At 33.6% G+C, this 21,701-nt stretch overlaps 1 protein-coding gene across 2 annotated transcripts in view; it reads right to left on the bottom strand.

The window, feature by feature from the left end:
• The window catches only part of CARNMT1 (carnosine N-methyltransferase 1), a 44,088-nt gene that overhangs the window by 7,088 nt on the left and 15,299 nt on the right, over nt 1-21,701 (bottom strand). For both annotated transcript variants that reach the window (XM_023521941.1, XM_011377899.2), the window contains exons 4-6: nt 10,258-10,398; nt 9,156-9,334; nt 7,211-7,324 (exon numbers count right to left, since the gene is read on the bottom strand). In XM_023521941.1, coding sequence (XP_023377709.1) covers nt 7,211-7,324; nt 9,156-9,334; nt 10,258-10,398 — 434 coding nt within the window. The remainder of the gene's footprint in view (nt 1-7,210; nt 7,325-9,155; nt 9,335-10,257; nt 10,399-21,701) is intronic.

The following is a 21,701-nucleotide window of genomic DNA, read 5'->3' as shown; positions in this document are numbered from 1 at the left end:
AATGGCATCTCATTTGTATTTACTTGACCAGAAATGAAGATGAACAATTTTTCTCCTATATATGTCATTTATATTGACTCTTTTATAATTTGTACATTTATGTTATCTATTTCACTTCTGGGTAGCCTTTTGCTTTTTTCCCCTTTCCAATTTTTTTTAATTAAAAAAATAGAGCTCATTATAAAAAAATAAATAAAAGTTCAAATATATATAAAGGAACTTTTGCTTCCTGCAAAGGCAGTTTAGGTTATTCAGACCAATACTCCTATTGAAAACAACTACAATTGGTATATAAAATGTATTTTAAAATCTTAAAAACAAAGAATACCTGGTAAGTTAGTAAGAAATTGCCAGGAATCTAGAGGATTAACCAGAGGCAAATCTATACCCATTTTCGGCCTGAGGGTATCTGACTATCCAGATAAAACTGGCCTGCAACTTGACAAACTCTTTGGGCCAGGGGGACAAAAGACAAAGTCTTCAGCCTGCCCAAGGTAGGGGGTCTGATAGATCGCCAAACGTTATGATTGAACTCTTAAGGGCTATCTTTAATGTCAGAGTCAGAAACAGGTAAACTTACTTCTATCCTTTAATGCAAGGGGGCTACAGGAAAAGCTGGCCTAGTGCTTACTAATCAAGGAGAAAAAATAAAAATAAAAAGAGAACTATTCAAGAAAGGTTGTAAATCGTGCTTTAACCCTAGGGTAGATTTGCAGCCATGGGTGGTCCCATAAGCCTCGGATTTTTGTTTAATATTTAATTTAATTTAATTCAGAATTTAATATTCTTTTATTCTAATCTGACAATGTTCCAGTCTTCTGGCAGAAGCAAATGCAAATTCCCTTGGACAAAAACACCTTCAATCTAGACCTCACGATATCCTAAAAGTGATTTCTCAACGGCAATGGACAACAAAATGGTTAAAGTCAACAGTCCAGGGAAACGAAGCCATGAGCAAGAACGAGCAAAAATAGGAGAAAGAAGAAACAACCTGGAAAAATTTGAGATATTAGAATTATCAGTCACAATATATTCAACATTTTCAAAGAAATAAAAGACTCTTGAAAATATATACAGAAAATTGAAAATTTTAAAGTGAGTAAAATACAAAACATAGAAATAAAATATACAATAACCAAAATTAAAAACTCAGTGGTTATAAAGATATTAGACATAGTTAAAGAGAGAATTTGTGAATAGGAAGACAGATCCGAATAAATTATCTAGAATGCAGTGCAAAGTAAAAACAGCAGGTTAAGAGACGTGGTTAAGATATACAGAAGCTAGAATAAGAAGGACTAAAATACACTTAATTTCATTTCCAAAAGAAGGAGAAAAAGAATGAGGCAGAGTACATATGTGAAGAAATAGTACTGTTACTTATTTTGATGCTAACCTTGCCTCACACTGGCTGTTTTAAGCTGAGAATTTTTCAAAATTGATGAAAGAAGTTAATTAACAGATTCAGTTAGACTAACAAACTGTACCCAGGTTTGAAAAAGAAAAATTCTGACCTAGATATAACATTGAATCTGAAAAACTATAAAGAAAAAAAAATCTTAAAAAAACAAAACTGATTACCTCTAAAGAAGCAACAGTTAAAGTAGATGAATTGTCAACAGTGAAAACAGAAGCTAAAGCCACTGGAATGATCTTTTTTATGTGTTGAAAGCTATCTGCCAACCTTGTACTCTATACTTAGCATTGTTTTGGAACTAAAGGTATCAGTATGAACACATGATCTCTATAGACACAGACAGATACATACATATATTTCCTACCCCCCGGCTTCTGAAAAGGCCTAGAAGCAATACTATCGCAGTGGAAGAATCCAGATTTTCATTTCTACAAACTATTCCCCACTAAAAGAACCAAGAATCCTTGGGGGAAAAGGCTAGTCTAGGGCTGGGCAGAAAAAGTACAAGCATGGAACACCTGGTTATGCCAGAAAAGAGGTGTTCACACAATGACAGGAATATTTCAAAAGGACACAGAGACCAGCTTGAAGAGGGTCCTATTTACCAAATTTGGAACAAGTTGATTTAAACTATTTATACCCTTAAGGTTCTAAAAGTTCCAGTTAAGAGACACAGATCATTAGACTGGATAAAACAAAATTTAACCCTATGCTATATATGAGACATCTAAAACATAAAGATACAGAAGGGGTTTAAGAGATAGAAAAAGATACACCATACAATTATTATTAACTAGAAAAAAGCTGATGTAACTATACTGAAATGCCCATTCAAAGATAAGAAACATGGTTTGCATCTATGCAAAACAGACAGCTGCCACTCAAATCCCAGCAAAAAGTTTTACAGGCAGGGTAGGGAGGTGGTAGGGACAGGAGTGAGATGGGCTTGTGGCCACTGACTGATCATTTTCTAAAGCAGACTTTTAATTAATCCCCTTCTTTTTTGTCCTATATTTCACCCTCACTCTCTACTAGGCTAGACTTTCATAAATTCTGCTCATTTCCCATTCACTTTTCCCAGTGAATTAAACTACTGGTCTCCTGCCTGAGCATGGATTGGAAATGGGCATCTATACTATTCTCTGTCCATGTGTTTTATACATTTTTATATTTCAACTAGCTCATTGAGGAGATAATATATGTATTTAATCATCCACCTTCTATAGGAAATCTCTCACATTTTAAAATATTCTGTAGCTTTATAATGCTTTAAAATCTGATAAAATCCATCTCTCATTATACTTTATAAAGATCTCCTTTGGTACTTTAATCTGTTTATTCTTCCAGATGAAGTAAGATACATTTTGCTAATTGCCTGCCCTCTACTACCCCACATCGCACTTTTTAAAATAGATTATGCATAAATGCATCTAATGGGTATTGGCCCTCATGAAAAACTGAAAAACAAGATGCACAGGTAGTCTGCATTTTGCCAAATCATAGCCTTTCCCAAAAGACATATGCATACTAGTTCCCTTAAAAAGCTCACTAGTTTTCTCTAACCTGGGAAAGTTAAAGAGTACCTCAAATTTCCCTTAAAGCATTTTATACATTAATAATATTCCAAACTCTGATTTCATAAAATCTGGGCAATATCTCCATTATCACTTAACTTCCAATGTAAATTTTTATTTGGCATGCCAGAATGGATGGCAATTACATTTCTCAGTATATATGTATACTGACTTTCTGGTCTATGTAAGCATGGTTAGGGTAAAATCATTCTCAAGGGGCTGATGCTCTCTCACTTTACAGATCAAATTAATTTTCCAGGTCTACAAGATTAAAGCCAAAACCATGAGAATGTTATTAATTTAGCAATATAAATGCCACTTTATCATGTCTCTTGAAAGCCAGTCAATCCTCTGTGGCAGCTTAACATTTCTTTGTTCTCTCTTTCAAATTTCAAAACAATACATTCACTTATACTCATAACTCACTAAGTATCTACTAGTTGTCAGGCTCTGTACAAGGTAAGGTAGCAGGCATTAGATTAGTGCCTTCATCAAGATTAGAAAATAGCAGGGGAAACAAAAATATATGGGTGACACCACTACAATGTGTTAAATGTTACTAAGAGATTCTGTGAGAATGTAAAAGAGAAATGCAGAATACTTAACTCAACCTAAAAGGATCACCTGAGCTAAGTGATAAAGAGCACATAGAAAGTACCAAATGAAAACAGGGGAATGAGAAAGGGCTTTCTAGGTCAAAGGACTGGCACTTGAGGTCAGCAAAGAGTGGTAAATAAAAACAAAGCTGATACATGAAAAGATGCTTAATATCACTAATCGTCAGGGTAATAATGCAAATGAAAAACCACAATGAGAAATCGCCCTATACCTGTTAGAATGGTTATTATCAAAAAGACAAGAAATAACAAATGTTGGTGAGGATGTGAAGAAAAGGGAAGCCTAATGTACTGTTAATGGTACGTAAATTGGTGCAGCCACTATGGAAAACAGTATGAAGTTTCCTCAAAAAAAATTAAAAATAAAACTACCGTATGACCCAGCAATCCCACTTCTGGGTATTTAACTGAAGAAAACAAAACCACTACTTTGAAAAGATATATACACCCTGATGTTCACTGCAGCATTTACAGTAACTAAGATATGGAAACAACCTAAATGTTCATGGATAGATGAATGGATAAGAAAAGTTGTGGTATATACTGTAATACAATAGAATATTATTCTACCGTAAGAGAGAATGAAATTGTGACTTGTGACAACATGGATGGACTTTGTGAGTATGGTGCTAAATGAAATAAGTCAAAGAAAGACAAATACTATAGGATCTCACTTAAATGTAGAATCTAAAAAACAAAAACAAACAAACAAAAAAGTTCACAGACACAGAGAACATATTGGTGGTTGCCAGAGGTGGGGGTGGGCAAAATGAGTAAAGGGAGTGAAAAGGTACAAACTTCCAGTTACGTCATGGGAATATAATGTACAGCATGGTAACTATAGTTAATCCTGTAATGAACACTTGAAAGTTGCTACGAGAATACATCTTCAAAAGTCTTCATCACAAGAAAAAAAATTATAATTATGTATGGTAATGGATGTTAACTTATTGTGGTGATCATTCTGCAATATATTACAAATACTGAATTATGTTGAATCTCTGAAACTGTTGTAAATAATATTGTGTGCCAGTTATACCTGGATTAAAAAAAAATGAAGCAAAGACAGAAGATAGGAGAAAGATCACAAAGGACACTGTACATATCCTGAAGAGTTTAGGTTACTAGAAAGCTAGGCTTTTAGGCAGGAAGTGTGACAGGAACAGATTTGCATGTTGGCAAGATCACTCTGCTGGTAATATGGAGAACTGAAAAGGGCATAGAGGGTTAGAGATAACTTGAAGGTAGGGATACCCTTAAGGAAACTACTGCAGTAATCCAAGGAAGCAATGATTAGGGCCTAGACTAAGGTACTAGCATGAGGTTAGTCTCAACTGACATTTCTGGTTGTCACGGCTGGGGAAGTACTACTGGAATCTAGTAGGTAGAAGCCAGAGATGCTGCTAACAATCCTACAGTGTACAGGACAACCCTCCCCATCCCCAAATGAAGAATGATCCAGTCTCAAATGTCGATGGTGCCACAACTGAGAAACGCTGAGATAGAAAGAGAATCAAGAGCTATTAAGGAGCTTTAGGAGATAGAACTTGCAGACTGACTTGGTACAGATGGTAAGTATGAAGAGGAGTGAAGTAAATCTCTCTCCTAAAGGTCTTCTGATTGTGAGAATTTGAGATGGAACAGACAAAGCATGGGGGAAGCATAGGGATCATTTTCTTGAGAAACATGGATTTGGAAGTATTTGTGCTACATCCAATTTGGACATAGTGGTTTGAAGCATAAGAGAGATAACTGGACCAGAGATTCAGACTAGGAATTGAAAGAGTAAAAGAAGCCATGGGATTGGGCAGGAGTAATATGAAATAAGGGATGAGTACATGGCATAAAAAGTGACAAATACTAAATAGATATCTATATTTAATACTATATTTAATACTAAATAGATGCCAATATTTAAGGAAAAATCGACTCTGAGATAATTATTATATTTTAACTTATTATATTTTAACTTATACATGGAAAGGACTTATTGGAAAGTATTAACCTTCCAAATAACTCTTGTTAAGGACTGTATTTCTCCATTGTTCCAATTCTCAAAATTGTTTTAGAAACTCTGTGGTAAGAAGAGTGGAAGCTCTCCTAACTGATCCCCCTTAACCAACATGTCCCATTACCTCTGATGTTCATAGGCCTTGCCGTAGCACGTCTACTCTTATCAAATAGTATGCTTACCAAGGGCTGATTTTATTTTTTCCAGGCAGTTATAAGTATGGTTATTACTAACTCAGTAAAATATTAATGAACTAATAAAATAAATGTTTAAAAGGAAAGTTAAAGTCAAATAGCTTTGGAAATACACAAAACCTTACCATAACTGAGTAACTGGGATCAAAAATTTTAATCACATAAATACAGTCAGATTAATGCTAAGTATAAACTGATTCAGTGCAAGCCTATAGACTAGTTAGGCATTCAAGGGGTTGGATCTGGGATGTAAGTCTGACTCTGCCATATGTAAGGTCCAGGGCCTCTCTGCTTAACCAAGACTCAGTTTCTTAAACAATAAAATAGCAATAATGTCATTTCAACATAGAATCATTTTGAGATTACGCGAGGTATTTATAAGTGGCCTAACCCACAGTGAGCAAACACCCAGTAGGTAATGCTATCTTTCAATCATTCCTTAGGAAAAGAAATAAACACTTTTCTGTTAAAGAAGACCCAAGGTTTGAGATAATTGTATCCATTTTGATTACATTTTACAGCTAAGCTGCTCTCTCATCTGTCCTATGGAGTTCTAAAGAAAGTTTGGAAAAGGTCTACTACCCACAGGCTTAGTCCTAGTGGCAAAATCTCTGGTAAAGTAGAATCATTAAAAAAAAAGAGCAGGTGACTGAACCTACCAACAAAACAAAACCAATCCTGAAGGCTAGATACTCAAACAATGTATATCTGACTTTTATATAGTATATTAACCCTCATATCTTTCTTAACGTGAATTATATATCTCACTAAAAAAGACAGGCATGTTTTATCTTGATGTTATCATTATTCTCCCTTTAAAGAAAGAGGATAAAACTGGCAATTTCCCTGAGTCTTGATGGGAGAGACTATGTCATATTCATCATTTGATTTCCAGCACCTAGCAGTAAGATATAGTAAAGAAGTTTTTTGCATATATGAAATATTTCTATTCTTTCTTAAACTCAAGAGAGTCACAAAAGTTATCATACGTACTGGGAGGAGTTTCCATAGAAAAGATAAGTGCTTTCTCTCAAATTACTGAAAGAAAAAAAGAACACTTTCCTCTTAACAGGGTTGTCATAAAGTGGGGGTTAGGGAAAATCAGGTAATGATTATCATCAGATTAATAATTAGTACTCTTTGAAATTATGACTGCTGTGAGACTAACTTAGTATGAATATATAACTTTTGGGACTTCCACTGCTTTTGGAAGAACTAGCTAGAATTGGAGGAACTTTGTCATTAATTAGGATGTAGTCCAAAGGAAACTGCAGAGGTTTTAAAATTTGTACAATATAACTTTCATGAAGATTTGGTACTGTGAAGTTACCAAATGTAGAATATCTATAAGTATTCAGATTAATGTGTAAAATCCTAATAAATACTGAGGAACTTACCTAGATTTATCCAAATTCCACCTGGCTTGAGTATTTTCCATATTGTATCAATGTAATCAATTACATTGTGGGCTGTGTCTATGAAGAAACAGGTAGCAATACAGTCCCAGGTATCTATTCAAGGAAAATCAAATTACTACATTTGTAATGTTATTTTGACTTTTCTTTTAATTGCATAAATATGCCGGTTACCTCTTATAGAATATTAATATCTAACTGCAGGAATATAGAAGCTAAACTTTTCCAATCAACTACTATAATCAAGGTAGCCAAATAATCCTTTATAAGATACTTTGCAATGCATAAATGTTTTTATTAATAATTTGATAATCAATTTAAAAATCATGTTGATAACCTACATCACTATATTTCTTTACCAAATGATATGTTTTATGATTGATTCAACTTCTAGCCTTCACTTAAAATCAGTGAAAATGAAATAATAGTCATTTGAATTTTAAATTGTGATTTCAACTAGTGTTAACAAACAATTCTGAAAGGTTTCAGAAAGACTAGACTTGTTCGCAACTGAAAACAAATGGCATCAAAATACTTAAACATCCACCAGTTCTTTGGAGACTTGCTAGTGAAAATGAGAGATGGCGGCAATAAGAAAAAGTGGGTAGGAACCCAACGGAGAACACTGTCTCTTGGAGATTGTGGGCTGGCACAAGGAGAGACTGAATGAATTGAAGGTGGGTGTCTCTGTATATGCTGGTACAATAAAAGTACTTTCATAGTACAGGTTTCCCAAATGTCAGAGTTCAGAGAAAAATAAACAAAACCTTTACTACCTTGTTACTTTCCTGCTCCAATCCCTCCAAGGCTTTCCACCTCTCTCAGAGTACAATTCAAAGTCCTCGCCTACACCAAATCCTCTCCAACCCAATCTGCCACCACTGCACCCACCACTAACTACACCCCAGCCAAACAACAGCCCAACCTACTCTCTTGCTCTTCCTTGAGCAGAACAAGTGCCCTTCTAACTCCCTAATCTTCCTTCCCTTGCCATTCCCTCTGTCTGCAACATTTTCCCCCAAATATCTGAATGGCTTGCCTGTTCCCTTTTTTAAGGTTCTATGCTCAGCATTTTTAAAGTTCTGTTCTTAGAAAGGCCTTCCCTGATAGCTATATAAAATAGCAGCCCTTCCCTCAATCCTTATTACCCTCTTTACCCTGCCCTAGTTTTCTTCCTCACAATTTTAATTTGTTATTGCCTTTCTCTCCCTACTAGAATACGTAAGGTTCCCTGTGTACAGGGATTTGTTTTGCTTATTGCTCTTACCAATGCCTAGAACAAACTTGCTACTTACCAGGTGCTCAACAAATACTTGTTAAATGAATGATCTGCTGACCTCATTACTATCTCCCTTTCTCCAATGCCAAGCCAAATTTCTTCACTAGTTTGCAAGGCTGAAGTCTAAACTTCATCGCTTGATTATAAAGGTCCTCCACAATCTGGAACCAACCTACTTCTCTAGTCATATGTCTCATTAAATCCACAGATAAACCTGTCTTTCCCTTCCAGTCAGGTTGTTCTACCAGTCCCGATTACCTTATTCATTTGTATCTCTGTACCTCTACCTGCCTGGAATGCCATTCCTCCTTATCCTTCAAGTTACAGCGTCTCCACAAATAACTCCCTTCTCGCACTAACTTACTTTCAACTTTATTACATTCGTTAAATCATTTGAACTTTGTTTACACGTTGTCTTATATTAAAAGACCCAGTAGAGTCTAAATTCCTTAATTGTGGGATCTTCTATTTCTTTATATTTCCTATCACTGCCTTATATATGACTTTTAAAATATTCTAAATTGTCACTAATGTATACCTCGTAGTGTACCATCAAATTGAATGACCAAAACTTTGGCTTAGAATAAAATTAACTTATTAAATTTAGAATAAAGGACAAGACCTTTAAAATGCTTGCTTTGGACTTACTGCATTCTGAGTATATCTCCTGAAAATCTCCTGCTGTCATAGAAAAGTTAGAACCAGGAGGAAGACTGTGGGGGTCAACATCAGGGAAAAAGATGGGTCGAATCTGATCAGCTGACCTCCGGTTATTGCTAAACTGATGGATCCAGGGATAAAGCTTATATTTATTAATTTCAGAACATCTGCAAAATATGAGCATAAAATTCAGTGTTAACTAAATATTTTACCAAGAAAATCTACTTTAAACACTAAAATACAATCTGTTTGAAGGTTTACTTATATAATTAATATTTTAAATGTTACCACTACACCCCACCCAATTATCTGAAAATGCACATACACATGCAGATGAGTAACTAATCATGAATTAAAAAGACAGAAAAAAAAATTGAAGTAAATTCAGAGATATAAATGTGTTGTTCATTCAGAGTTTTAAAAATATATTTCCAAACTTCAAACTCAAGTTAAAAACGGTCCAAGTAGTTTTTCAAAAATGGCATAGGTGTTGCTTGCTACCTATCTTTTTTATCTTCTCATCATCTCCTAACTCATACTGCCACCAAGACAACATATTTAAATAGGCAGCTATTTATTTTTTTCTCTAACACATCTCTCCTAGCTTTAAAAATAACAATTCTTGTCCACCATTTACTAAAAGAGGCCACAGAAGTTCTGAGAGATCTTTCCAACTCAGTCATGTGAGCTTACTTGGCCATTTTGTAAGAATATGATCACAGTAAAAAAGTTATGTTTGCTGCACTGCACTTTTACTTCGCTGAAGAAACAAAAGAGTAAAGAAGTTTAAGGAACAATGAGAAAATACTCCTTACTGGATCCTATTTAGACCTAAAATTCTGCACAGAAATCATTTCAGTTTCATGGAATGCCAAATCACTTTCTAAAGTCACCCATCCTATTAAAAATTCAGTTAACTAGGCAATTGATTAAAGTGATGATTGTATAAGCAAATTGATTTTAAGATATATTTGATATATATCATAATTAAACACTATGTACTTATCTTCAAATTCAGAATTGTTCAAAAATAGGTAAGTCAATCTGATTCTGAGAAATTACTATTTCTAGCAAAAAGTAAATTAAATACCTGTTGAGTACAAAGTTGGAAGAAAAGAGCATAAAAAAACTCCATTCATTTCCTTGACAAGCATAACCTAGCATAGCTATTTCCCAGGCCAGTCTTCCTAGTCCAGCACCAGGTACCAGAATATTTACTTTAGATGGATCCCTGAAATGAAATAAGGCAATTATGTCCAACCCCTTAAAGGAAAAAAACAAACAAAAACAAAAAACAAAACAAAAAAATGAAATCCACATTAACAACTAAAAACTTAGATATTTAATAATAAGCTCAGTTGAGACTCTGACTACTTGAAATTGAGAAGTACTTCTAAATATCAATGAAAAATAAAAGTATAAGGAATTATCATATGTTCAGATATTGGGTGAGGGTTTTATCCCCAAAGTATTATTTTTCAGAAAATATGTAGTCACCTTAGATCTGAAGACTTATGAAGACACTCATATTCCTAGCAGCTGTCACCTGAACAACTGTCTTAGGAAGACAAATTATCTCAAAGGGATCCCAATACATACGAAGAGACTGAACAAAATTATTTTATCATCTGAGACAGTAAAACAAAATATAATTTTATTTCTAAATTCTATATTTAATACGATTTATGTAAATAAATATATATAAATTTTAATGTGTCAGGTCTATCTTTAAAAGCTTCTATTTCAGTTGGCATAGAGAGGGGATAATCTCATGCGGAAAATGAGGAACTGTCTTCTAATTGAGCACATACGATAGCAAATATATCACAACCAGGAGCACAACCAAACTGTTCTCCACTTATAAGCATCACTCCACCATCACAAATTCCTTTTGCTATAAAATCTATTCCAAACTGCTAAAAATTAGCCTTAGCAAATCAAAGACCTTTCTCTGGACTTCTGGCAAATCAATATAACCCTAAGGAAACTAAAATGGCATTCCTACAGAAAACCAAAGAAAAAAATGTGTGTATTAACTGTCATGACAATTAAAAATGAATTTCAATATTGTCTGTATCCACCAAATTTAGTTCATAAACCAAATCCAATTTCCAAATCTACTCCTATGCGTAATTCTTTATCTTTAAACTACATGGTCTTTTTAAGTTTGGCGTGTTCCTAACAGGCTCTTTACTAGCAGCCCTATGATAATCTTTGCATTTCCCACTTTGAAATGAAAAACAAACATAACTATGGGGCTTTTGAAAATTCAGTCTACAAATATAGTAACATGGGAATTTGCCCAGGATTATTTAGTCTTAACATATGAAGCATGTATCTGAATAAAAACCTTATTAATTAATTTAGTTTGTTTCACTGTTGAATTGTATATATACAATAAGGTGTAAACTAAAATTTTTAAAAATGATTTCTAACAAATAGGCTTATTATGATTAGCAGGACATCCTATAATGCTTGATAAGGGCAAACTAATGTCAGGGTGCCATATAATAGTTTTCGCTGAAATAAAATGCTTTCTTCTCATTCTACATTATAGATAATGTGTATATGTATGTGTGTGTGCATGTGCGAGCACTTTAATTTTTAATGAAGAGAATGAGTACATCCTCTCACCTTGTTCAGGCCTACCTATATCGGTTATCTAACAAAAACGTATGAAAGTTTAGTATTAGAATTTGAAAAACTTCTAGCTATAGAACTCTGTGCTACCCCTATTATAAAGTGGTATGGCACTGCACCCAGGTCTCTCCCTCTCTTTTTCCATTCCCAGCAGACACACCAAAAACCCCCTTCTCTCCAGAACTACTTCTTTCCTTTTTTCAGTTCCCATTTGCCCAATCCAAACATGCATTTTTCCCATGTGCCTGTTGTCAGCTTAGAATTTTTCTAAAAATCAAAGTAATGCGACCAAAAGTAGGATTTGCAAGTAAATCCAGAGTACCTAAATCTTTACATAAAAATAACCACTAATAATCAATTTCTGAATGGCTGATAATCTGAGTAAAAAAATTACTGTGGCAAACAACCTAAATGAAATCATGGTAGCATTATTGAGTCAAAAAGCCCATTTCAAAAGCTGACATTATATGATTCCATTTATGACAGTCTCGAGAACATACTATAGTGATAGATCAGCAGTTACCATAGGTAAAGGGTGAGGAGAGTGTGTCACCACAAAGGGAAACACGAATGTTTTTGGAGGGGTGATGAAACTTCTGTATCCTCTTGGTAGTTACAAAACTCCATGTGTATAGTTCTGTAAAATTTCACAGAACTATACACTAAAAAAAGGTAAATTTTACTGTATGTTAATTAAAACAAAAAATACCATGCAGACATTAAGAACCATGTTAACCTTAAGGTAAAATTTTTTTAAGAATAGTATCAACTATTATTTTGTTAACCTAAGGAAAGTTAACTTTATTACTGCTATTATCAAATTCTCTCTTACTAACCAGGGCCATAGAACCCTATACCCCCACCTTGTGGTAGAAAGTTTCTGGATAAAACTGTTATGAGAAGGTTGTAATGGAGCCATGAAATGCAGAATACATCAAGGCCCTATTTTCAGAGTTAGCAGAGATTATAGATGTACCGATTATTTGTATTTTGACAAAAAAAGAGACATAAAAACTCTCCAGAATTGAAAAAATGATCAAGAATTAACAACGAATAGGCAAGATGGAGGAAATTTTTCCCTAAATCTTTGTTCTTAGCTAGATTTTTTTTCAGTTGGGTCTTTATACAAGGCATATTAACAGAGTAACAGAAAGTCCATCTAATTATAATGTATGTGAAACTAAGGCAACCTAAAAGGCTTCTGCTATGGATCCTTATAAAGTCTAGGACATTTCTATGAAGGTATTTCTGTGGAGAAAAAGAGAAATATAAATCTAAGTACAGACCTAGAAGGCGAACTGATTTTAAACCCAGTTAAAACTTAGAAAACCAGGAATAGAGGCATATAATTAATATATGGCTCAATAATCAGATATTGTCTGCTGGAGATTACTAGCGAAAATAAGTAAACAAGTTTACCTAGTTTTTAAGGCGTAACTATGGAGAAGCAGTGTATTTACTACAAATATAACACTCCTGGACAATAGTCGGAAAAGTCTCAATAGTTTATTCCAGACAAGCAAGAATGAAGAAAGGGTACATTTGTAAGGACAGAACAGAGAGCCACTGTGTCACAGTGTGTCTAAAGAGGCTATGGATCACGTTTGCACCACCCTTTCCATTCCACCTATCTTACCAACAGTAAATATTGAGAGGTTTCCTTTATTGGACACAGAATGATTTTTACATTGCAGTCACAGATTAGCAAATTCCAAAACAAAATACTTTCTCTTGTGTCAACATGACACTTAGCTGACCCCTGGTGGTAGGAGTATGTACTACCTTCAAGCATCAAATGGGTTCAGTTCTGATCACAGCAATTCACTGTCCAATTAGTAAAAGTCAGTAACCACTTGTGGATAGCTACTGAATACTTAAACTGTGGCAAGTCCTAATTGAGATGCGCTGGAAGAGTAAAATAATACCAGATTTCAAAGACTTAGCATAAAAAAAGGAATGTATACTGGGTTACTAAAGAATATTATCAACTTCATCTGATTCTGTTTACCTCTTTATGTAGCTACTAGAAAACTTAACGTATATATATGGCTTGAATTACATTTCTATTGATCAGAGTTGGTCCATACAGAGATATGGGTAAAAAAAAAAAAAAGTTGTGAAATGACATCACAAACCATTAGATGAACTTTTAAAATATACTAAACAACACAATATATGTACGTTTATGGCTATATGAGCATACTGTTAATGCAGAAAGGTTAAGATTAGAGTAACAAACAAATTCATGTTAATTGTTTTCTCTGGAGAGAAGAATGTGCTCTGAACATGGTTTGCTGGGCAGTTTCAACTGTATCTGAAATGTTTCTTTAAAAAATGCAAAAGAATCTTTATAACAAAAATTTAAAGTTTAATAGAACTAGGTGTTGAAAAATTTTTTCAAAGTAGAAGAAAATGGTTAGGAATCAGAATTAGTATTTAGCCCCTTCAAAAATATGACCCCAACTTACCTTACTCCCAACAAAGAACTCCACACATCAGCCTAACAACTTCTCACCAATTCCATAGAACATTTTCTCACCTTAATCTTTAGAGCTCCTACACATCCACAGAAACGTAGCTTAAATTATCACCTTATCTAGAAAGTCTTTCCCAAATATCCCAGGCAAAGCTTGAACTCATTTCTCAATGCTTTCAGTACTTCATTCACATGTGTTACAGTTTACGCAAGTTCTTCACTTTGCTTCTTGCATTTAATACAGTAGTTAGTAACTGTGACCCACAGGTCAGTCATCTGTTTTTGTAAATTAGTATTGGAACACAGTCATGCCTATTCATTTATCTACTATCTATGGCAGCATTCCAATGACAGTAGAACTGAGCAGTTCCCAGAGATCACAGTGCCTGCAAAGCCTAAAATATTCACTAGCTGGCCCTTTAAGTAAAAGTTTACCAACAATGATCTAAGACATCTTGAACCTCTTTCCCTATCAGTACATAGAACTTTCTTAATCTGTTTTATGACCGAAAAAGTATACCATTTCATGATTGTATAATAATGTATCAAAATCCACTAATTAAGGGCATTTAGATTGTTTCCTGTCTTTAGTTAATATGTTAATACTAACACCCTTAGCATAAATAATTTTCCAATAGGCAGGCGTGTATCTGTAGAAAGCTTCTCCAAAATTGAATTACAAGAGTCAAAAAATATATTTCATTGTTCTTAAATATTACCAAGTTGCCTCCATAAAAATTTTACTAATTTATTCTTCTATCAGCAACGTTTCTTCACATTTTCAGTAATAGTTATAGAACTTCTAAATCTTTACAATGTAGTAAGTGAAAAATGGCATCTGAGTGTGGTTTTTACATTTGAATTTTCTTAGGAGATTGAGCATCTTTTATTTCTTTTTCTGTGAACTGTCTACTTATATTATTTTTTCTACTAAGTTATCAGTCTTGAATTGTTTGTCCACTCTGAATTTGTAAGCACTTGAAACCTTGGATTGTATGAGCTTTGAGATCTTGATTTGAAGGAAACCTGAACTATGTATCTGATCTAAGAGGGCTTTCAAGATGAGGGAGAAATCTATTTTCAGTCTCTATGCTACTCTTACTTTTTGACAGTCTACATTTCCTCCATTTTCTTTTTTAAAATGGTTTATTTAGCTAAAATAATTCTTTTATAAATTATAGCTTATATTCCTTATTTTAAGTGGAAAATTGCTTCTTTAAAGCTCAGCATATTTTTTCCTTATGCCCAGTTATATAAAAGAAAAAATATATTCAATATAGTCAGTAGTATACCAGGATCTTCTTGGAGTGCTAAGACATAAATTGAATGTTAGACAAAGACAACAGATTTTCATCCCACAAACAAAATATCATTTCAAATACTTCCAAAATAGAAAGGGTTAATGAAATTAAGATTTTCAGAAGTTTTCAGGATTTCTATACAGCAATTTTCAGGATTCACGAGAATGATTCTGTACAGTTCTGATTTGTCATTTCAGTTAGGACTCAAACTTAAAAATCTCTCTTTCATTAGCAACTATAAACTTTATAGCACTAAATTCTTAAGCTAATAACTAGTGAAGTGTTTGGCATTCAGTGCAATTAAAAAAGCATTTGCTTCTGTAACAAATAGACCCCAATACAAACATTAATCTGTGACTTCGAAGCTGCTTGTGCTTGCAGACCAGGCATTTAAAAATTCTAAACAAGAACAAATTGGACAAATTGATAAGACAAATGTGTTTTCATAGGAAAAATACTTTAATAATTAAGTTATTATTAGTTAATTCTATACATATTTAAGGAATTAGTTAACTCTATACATATTTAAGGAAACTCTCTCTTACAGACAGCTCAATTAGAAAAGGCCTTTGTTGAAATTTCGGTAAGAAAAGAACACAAAAGGCTAGCTGACATAAATTCTGAGTCAATCCAGCCTGAGTGTAAAGACATCAAATGTTTGCTATGGCACAAAGAAGATCCTGGAAATTTACCTGAGTTCCAAACTTGATCAGGATTTACCTGGAATCAACCTGGATTCTGAAGGGCTATAATTTTGTCCCTTTTCTAGGACTTGGAGTTTACTTTTTATGGCAAAATTATCACTTTAATATGGACACAGACTTTACTGTGTTTTATTAGCTTTATTGTTTAAGGTTTTTTGATGGCTCATCTTATCTACTATAAAGAAACCAATCTAAATTCAACAGGAAAAACAAGTGACATGCGAAGAAATGTGTAACTTTCCCATGGGTTCAAGAATAGCAAAATAAGAGTTTGGTATTTCGGCACACTTCATTTAAAGTTTAGTTGTCCCTGTCCACTTTTATAACACTGATTACTTTCAGAGAAGTAAAATGGGTGGCTGGGTAACACCTATGGGAAGCAGACTTTATCCTTTGAAATTCTGAGCCCTGTGAAATATTTTACCTGTTCACAAGAAAAAGCATTTAATTTTTCTCTTATGTCTTACTTTTCAGAAACTTTTTGAATTCTGAAAAATACCTGAACTTTATGTTTCCAGAAGCTTATTTTTCTACTATTTTTCTACTATTACCAATTATTTTATGGAACAGAGCACTGAATATACACATTGAGAGAGAGCACCAGCTAGAAACTTTAAGGATATCATACTCCTTTGAAGCAACAATGTTTATAAAAGTTCCAAAAATTTGAAACATCTTTAAAATTTGTGAAAAATGAGGAAATATAAGAGATTAGATCAAAATTCTAACAGTTGTAGAACAGTTATTGTAAGACCATTAGTAAATAACAAAATTAACTGTAGCACTTATTAAGGTAACCACAGATAGCCTTTAAGAACTGTATAATTTTTAGTTATTCCAACTTAAGCCATGAGTCCTCAAAACAAGTCTTACTGAGGAAGATTTCATATTTTATAAAGAAGAATTAAAAGCAGATTTCAATGTTGCCACCTCAATATTCCATGGGCAAAAGTTAAGATCCCTTCTAACAAAGAAAAATCCTGGACCAGATTGTTTCACTGGTGAATTCTACTAAACATTTAAAGAATAATAAACACCAATTCTTCTCAAACTTTCAGAAAAAAATGAAGGAGTATGAAGAGGAGGGAACACTTCCTAATTTATTCTATGAGGTCAGGATTATCCTCATACCAAAGTCAGATAAGGCATCAGAAGAAAAAAAAAAATTTCACAAGAATTTTTACAAAAGAAAAAAGATGTATATCCCTTATATGTATAAAAGTAAAAATCCTCAACAAAATATTATCAAATTGAACCCAAGAACATATTAAAAGGATTATTCGCCATGATCAAGTGGAATTTATCTCAGTAATGCAAAGGTGGTTCGACATAAAGAAATCAATCAATGTAATAAAAAAAACAATCATTTGTTTGGCACATAAAAGGCATCTGACAAAAATGCAACATCTTTCATGATAAAAACCCTCAGGACAGTAGGAATAAAGGGAAAATTCCTCAATATGATAAAGGGTATTTATGAAAACCCACAGCTAACTTCATGCTTAATGAGCAATCCCAAAAGGAAATTAAGAAAGCAATTCCATTTACGATAGCATCTAAAAGAATGAAATACTTAAGAATAAATCTAACCAAGGAGGTGAAAAACTTGTACACTATAAACTATAAAACACTGCTGAAAGATATTAAAGAAAAGTTAAATAAATGGAAGCACATCCTTATTCATGGATAGAAAGATTTAACATTGTTAAGATGTCACACAGTCCAAAACAATCTACACATTCAACACAATCCCTAACAGCATTCCAGTAGCCTTTTGCACAGAAAGGAAAAGCTGATACTAAAATTGATATGGAATTGCAAGGGGCCCCAAATAGCCAAAATAATCTTGAAAAAGAATAAATTGTAGGACTCACACTTCCTGACTTCAAAATTTACAAAGCTACAGAGATTTAAACAGTATGGGACTGGCATAAGGGCAGATGTATAGACCAATGGAATAGAATACAGAGCCTGAAAATAAACCCTCACCTATATGGTCAGTTGATTTTCAACAACAGCACCAAGATGATTCAATGGGACAGGACAGTCTTTGTAACAGATAGTGCTGGGAAAACTGGCTATCCCTATTTGAAAGAATGAAGTTAGACCTCACTTTACACCATATACGAAAATTAACTCAAAATTAATCAAAGACCTAAACTTAAGAACTAAAACTATCAGAAGAAACTATTGGGGAAAATCTTCATGACATTGACTTTGGCAATGGTTTCATAGATATGACATGAAAAGTACAGTCAGCAACAAAAAAATAAACTGGATTTCACCAAAATTATAAAATTTTGTACATTAAAGGACAGTCTCAAGAAAGTAAAAAGGCAACCTACAGAATGAGAGAAAATATTTACAAATCATGTATCTGACAAGGGATTAATACATGCAAAAAGAAGAGTCAAAGATCATACAATCTCATCTATGACAAACCATCTTCAATCCAGACATAATAAAGAGTATCAAAAGCATGAAGAAAAGACAGTATTCTATAAAAAATTAGAAGCCCCAACCATACTGTGTCCTCACTAATAAACAAATACAAAATGCATTAAAAAGTCCATGTACACTAAAAATGTAAATTAAATGCTTGTAAGATGAGTACTATATATGTCAAGCAGTTTCAGTACTTGAAGTATTTGAAATCTGTCTAGCTCTGAAGCCTATGAATAAACTTCTTACTAGAAAAACATGTCGCTAAAAAAGTCCTAAATTGTATCTGCAGTGTATAAGAAAAAAAAGGCAATAAATTATTACTTATACTACTCCTGAATCTTGTGCATTAGATATTTGAACATGCAGAAATAAGCAAGGGTCTTTTTTTTTTAATTTGATAACATGGCTTAAATAACAATAAATTCAATTGTGCTTCCAACATTACTCCTTACCAAGCTATTTCTGGGTCTCACACTCAGAACACTGTTTAATCAAGAAATATTTATGTCAGTAAAGTGTCGTCAATGAAGGAATAAAAATAGTGAAAGCTTTAAGTAATCACAAGTATATAATGAAACTCTTACCCCTTCAGTGTTTTCAGAAGATAATTATATCACAAAATACCAAAAATTATTATCTACAAGCATAAAGAAATACAGTGAGTGATTTTTATGACTCTTATTCAGCTAAAGACCACCTACATGTCATATACACATACAGGTATTCAAACAAGGTAGATTAGCAGCCATTGCATGTCTAAAGGCTGGCTAAACAACAACAAAAAAAACCTCAATTGTTAATTCTTGCAGATGACAATACCAATATACCAATGGTTTCCTGTAGACACAGCAGTTCATTTACTGCTGAAGAAGTAACTATATATCTATGCCTTGAGAGTCTGAGTATTTCTTAATACTGCAAAGATTTCCTATTAATCTACTGTAGTAGAGCTGCTAAAATCAATGTGCATGAAGTGAAAGGTGAGATGCAGATGAAAACTTTACAATGCCACATTTCTAGATATAGGTTTACGGACAAATTTTTCTTAAGTGATTGTTTGAAGTAATTAAGTGATTGTATTAACACATAAGAAGAACATTAGATATTAAAAACACTTAAGAGATTCACTCAACTCCCCACAGTAGTGGCTTGCCAGAAAACAAGGAAGGCCACTTTTCTGGTTATCAATATTATTTAATTCAGTTTCTACTGTTCCATTACATACATTGTCTGAGCATTCAATAAAAAAAATCATGAGACATGCAAAGAAGCAAAAAATGTGACCCATGACAGGAAGCCTTCAACAGAGGTGGCCCACAAAGAGCACATATGTTAGATAGAATCGTGAGACAGAAATTTTTGAATAACCATTAAAAATATGTTAAAGAATCAAGGGGAAAAGGCAAATCACATGTACGAATAGGAAACTTCAGCAGCAAGAACACACATACACACGAAAATATATACGTAGAAGTGCTAGAATTTTTTTTTAATGTGATTATCAGAAATAAAGAAGCTTCAATGGGTTTGTCAACAGACCAGCATAATAAATAATCAGTGAAGTTCAAGCAAAGTCAATAGAAATTATCCAAACTAAAATATAAAAAGAGTTAGGGGTCAGGGACAATATGGAAAAAGAGTTTTATCTGAAACCCAAGACAATATCAAACTGTTTAATATATGTACATGCATCTGGAATCCCAGGAGAGAAAGAAATAGAGAAAAGGGTAGGAGATACATCTGGAAAGAGAAGAGCAATGAATATTTGATTTGGTGTTATATATCTACTCAGACCCTCAAAAGCAAAGCAAACCCCAAGCAGGATAAAGACAAAGAAAACCATGTCTAGGCACTTTATATTCAAACTGCTGACAAACAAAGGTGGGGAGTGGGATGAAGGGAATAAGGAGTACCTATTTAATGAGTATGGGGTTTATTTTGGGTTGATGAAAATGTTTCAGAACTATGTAGAGGTGATGGATGCACAACACTGTGAATGTACTTAACACCACTAAATTGCTGACTTTAAAATGGTTACCTTTTTATGTGCATTTCATCGTCTTAATTTTTAAAAATGAAGAAAAAGACATGTATAATTCTAAAAACAAGATACAAAATGGCCCTTAAACATACAAAGATATTCAATCAACTTCTCTCATAATGAGAGAAATGCAAATTAAAATTATTCCAAGATATAATTTCCCACCAATTAGACTGACAAAAGTTCAAATACTTGATAATATAATATGTTTGGCAAGGCTATGCTGTGAGTAAACAGGCACTTTCATACATTGCTAGTAGGAAGGTAAAACAGTACAACTCTCATAGTAGGGTATATGGCAAAAACTGTGGCAGACAGACACTAAAGTGACCCCCACCTTCTGCTGTCACATCACTTTATAATTTCCTCCCTTTGAGTGTGTGCAGAACCTATGAGCTGCTTCTAATGAACAGATGTCACACCTATGATTATGTTACATTATGTAAGACTCCATTTGGCGCCTGCTTGCTCTACACTTTCCGTGCTGGCTTGATGAAGTGGCCATTTGTGAAAGCTCACAGTCAATAAGAAGCCAGGGCCTGAAACAACAATGAAATAAATTCTGCCAACAATATGAATGAGCTTGGAAGTAGATACTTCCACAGCCGAGCCTGTAAATGAGAACACAGCCCAGCAGACGTCTTGATTGCAGCCTTATAAGACTATACACAGAGAACTTAGTTAAACCTTGCCCAGACTTCTGACCCACGGAAACCATGAAATGTGTGTTGTTTTAAGCAATTAAATTTGTGGTAATTTGTTATGCAGCAATGGATAACTAGTACACAAACCATACTACACACACATTTACCATCCAAATGCAGCAATCCCACACCTAAGAATTTTCACTAAAGATATACTTCCAACAATACAAAGATACATAGGCTTAAGATTATTAACTATAGCATTATTTATCATCATAAGATA

Source organism: Pteropus vampyrus, unplaced genomic scaffold (genome assembly GCF_000151845.1).
Source record: "Pteropus vampyrus isolate Shadow unplaced genomic scaffold, Pvam_2.0 Scaffold324, whole genome shotgun sequence".
In the NCBI taxonomy this organism is placed as follows: domain Eukaryota; kingdom Metazoa; phylum Chordata; class Mammalia; order Chiroptera; family Pteropodidae; genus Pteropus; species Pteropus vampyrus.
Note: the sequence above shows the minus strand (reverse complement) of the source record. Positions and strands in the feature narration are given on the sequence as shown.